This window comes from Oratosquilla oratoria, chromosome 37 (assembly GCF_046742065.1).
Source record: "Oratosquilla oratoria isolate Oo_2021 chromosome 37, ASM4674206v1, whole genome shotgun sequence".
Lineage (NCBI taxonomy): Eukaryota > Metazoa > Arthropoda > Malacostraca > Stomatopoda > Squillidae > Oratosquilla > Oratosquilla oratoria.
Window position 1 is genome coordinate 9,157,728 of NC_134813.1, and position 2,500 is coordinate 9,160,227.

At 44.5% G+C, this 2,500-nt stretch overlaps 1 protein-coding gene across 1 annotated transcript in view; it reads right to left on the bottom strand.

Moving 5' to 3' along the window:
• The window catches only part of LOC143019346 (serine/threonine-protein kinase pim-2-like), an 11,858-nt gene extending 9,650 nt beyond the window's left edge, over positions 1 to 2,208 (bottom strand). Inside the window, exon 1 of the mRNA XM_076174984.1 lies at positions 2,125 to 2,208. Coding sequence (XP_076031099.1) covers positions 2,125 to 2,208 — 84 coding nt within the window. The remainder of the gene's footprint in view (positions 1 to 2,124) is intronic.
• Between the last annotated feature and the right edge of the window lie 292 nt (positions 2,209 to 2,500).

Here is a 2,500-nt window from a genome sequence, read left to right on the forward strand (position 1 = left end):
CATTTCTATGACAGTTGCATGCAGGATTCGAACCCACTGCTATCGGCCGTAAGATCACCTTCACAGAGCCTTAGCCCACTACACCAACAGACACTTAGAAGCCTTGAAACCTGGAATCAAACTGATTCCCGTGGATAGGAAAGATCACTAATCTACGACCCCAATTCCTGTTTTACACAAGGCCCAAGTGCACCAGTTGACAAGGGGTAAGGATCGGAACAAACCACTTTCACGCTTTTCGCTTTTGTAACTATGAGAAAAATTCGCTAGTAACAGCGGCATCAATCCGATAACTTTTATGACAGTCGCATGCAGGATTCGAACCCACTGCTATCGGTCGTAAGATCACCTTCACAGAGTCTATCCTCGGGAATCAGTTCGATTCCAGGTTTCATGGCTTTTACTAGGGAATATCTCTCATAGTTACAATGGCGAAAAGCTCGAAAGGGATTTGTTCCGATCCTTACCCCTTGCCAACTGGTGCACTTGGGCCTTGTGTAAAACAGGAATTGGGGTCGCAGATTAGTGATCTTTCCTATCCTTGGGAATCAGTTCGATTCCACGCACGCACACACACACACACACACACACACACACACACACACACACACACACACACACACACACACACACACACACACACACACACACACACACAGACAGGGCTGAAAAATTTCAGTATCGCTTTGCTCTCAGTATCGCTTCAACTCCAACTCTCGTTGGCGGGGAGTTGGATGTGCGTGTGCGTGTAAGGTCACAGCATTAACCATAGATCGGTCATATGAGCTCTAAGCTCTCTTCCGAGAGGGAAATGGCTGTCGACCACGAGTCCAACACATGATCTAAGACAATGGTAAATCACACACACACACACACATACAAACACACACACACAAACACACACACACACAATAAACAAAATATCGATAACACTACCGGGTTTTGAGAATATCACCTCAACTTTGTTCAGGATGATCACCAGAGCTTCCTGACACGTGAGTAACATTGCTACTGTGCTTCACAAACAAACACGTCCACAAGCTTGGGGGTTGCCCAAATTCACAAATACAACAGTCCCGCGGATCCACATTATCCTTCCACACAACTGACCAAACCACATTCAACCTCCCCCCCCCCCTTTCAGGCTCTCGGCACGCCAACCCCCTCACGTCCATCACTACGCCTCACCCCAACTCCACACACTCACAAAATGTTCTCATCTTTCTCCCATCATTTTCATATTTCCTGCGCAGCCTTATGCTCCTTCCTGACACTATCCCCACGTCCCCTCCCTCCACCATCATTCGAGAGTCAATCCTTCAACACTTCCTCGTTCTTTCAACTTCCTCAACTGATCTATTCAGACCTGTGTCTGAGTGACAGAGTTTTCAGGGTCTTGAGCATCTCAAATATCTTTCAAACCCCTTCGCTCTCCAAAGAGTGGTACAGACATGAATACAATCGCAAGGTGGCAGCCATTAGGAAAAAAGTGACAACCGCTATGAAAAAGAATGTAGTGTCTTTGCCTCAGTAAGTGCCATGGATATTAATCAAATGACTTATCACCAGTAAGGACAAACAGGATAAACACTTTCCTCCGGTACAGAAGATTTATTTCAATTCTTCAAAACGGATATGGCAGTGGGTCTCGATCCTTGGAGATCCTCTTCAGAAGGGCGTCCTCTTTCCACTCGGGTGCGTAAAACAATTAGTCCCGTAATCAAACTAAATCATATCAAGTTTACCTCTGATTGCAAATAAAGCTTTTTTCAATACCACGAACCTTAACAAGTTGAAAGACTTTTTTTTTTGTTCGAATCATCCCCAACTTTAACGAATATGCCACAGCCGTAAAACTTGTGCCCGTTGTGATAAAATATATTTCTTGTATGAATGTCATGTATACACCAACATAAACATACGCGTTCCTATATACTGTGCCGATTTCATTAGAATTGGGACCTGTCATAGCTCGCCTACTCTCCCCTCTCCAGAAAACTAGTGATTTTGAATGAAATGGAATCCTTAGCCTTGTCCAAATCACAACAGTAAGTTCTATATTATCTTTAAAGTATGCAAGAGCTCTAAGGAATGATATGTCACAATCTGACCTCACCAACTCACCAGACTGACGAAGACCACCATTTGGAAAAACAAAAGAAGATCGTCCACTGGATCTTCAGCTGCACCACAAATGATCAACCGCATAGTCCGAGGCTTCGGCAAAGCCCTCTGGGCGGTTTTGGAATGTTGTCGGGAACCTTTGCGAACCTTCAACAACTATGGAGTGAAAACCTCAAGAGAAATGCCGTTAGGTTTTGAAGAACCTGAATCCATCGACAACCCATAGGAGGCTAAGGGAGATTATGAAAGAAATCAGGAAGCCAAAGAGGGAAAGAGCTCTCCAGAGAAAGTGAAAAAATTGGAAGAAGAAAAGTAGAACCTTCCAGAGGGATTGATGACTTTCTTAGAGCACGAAAAGGATTCAGACTCCGTCGAA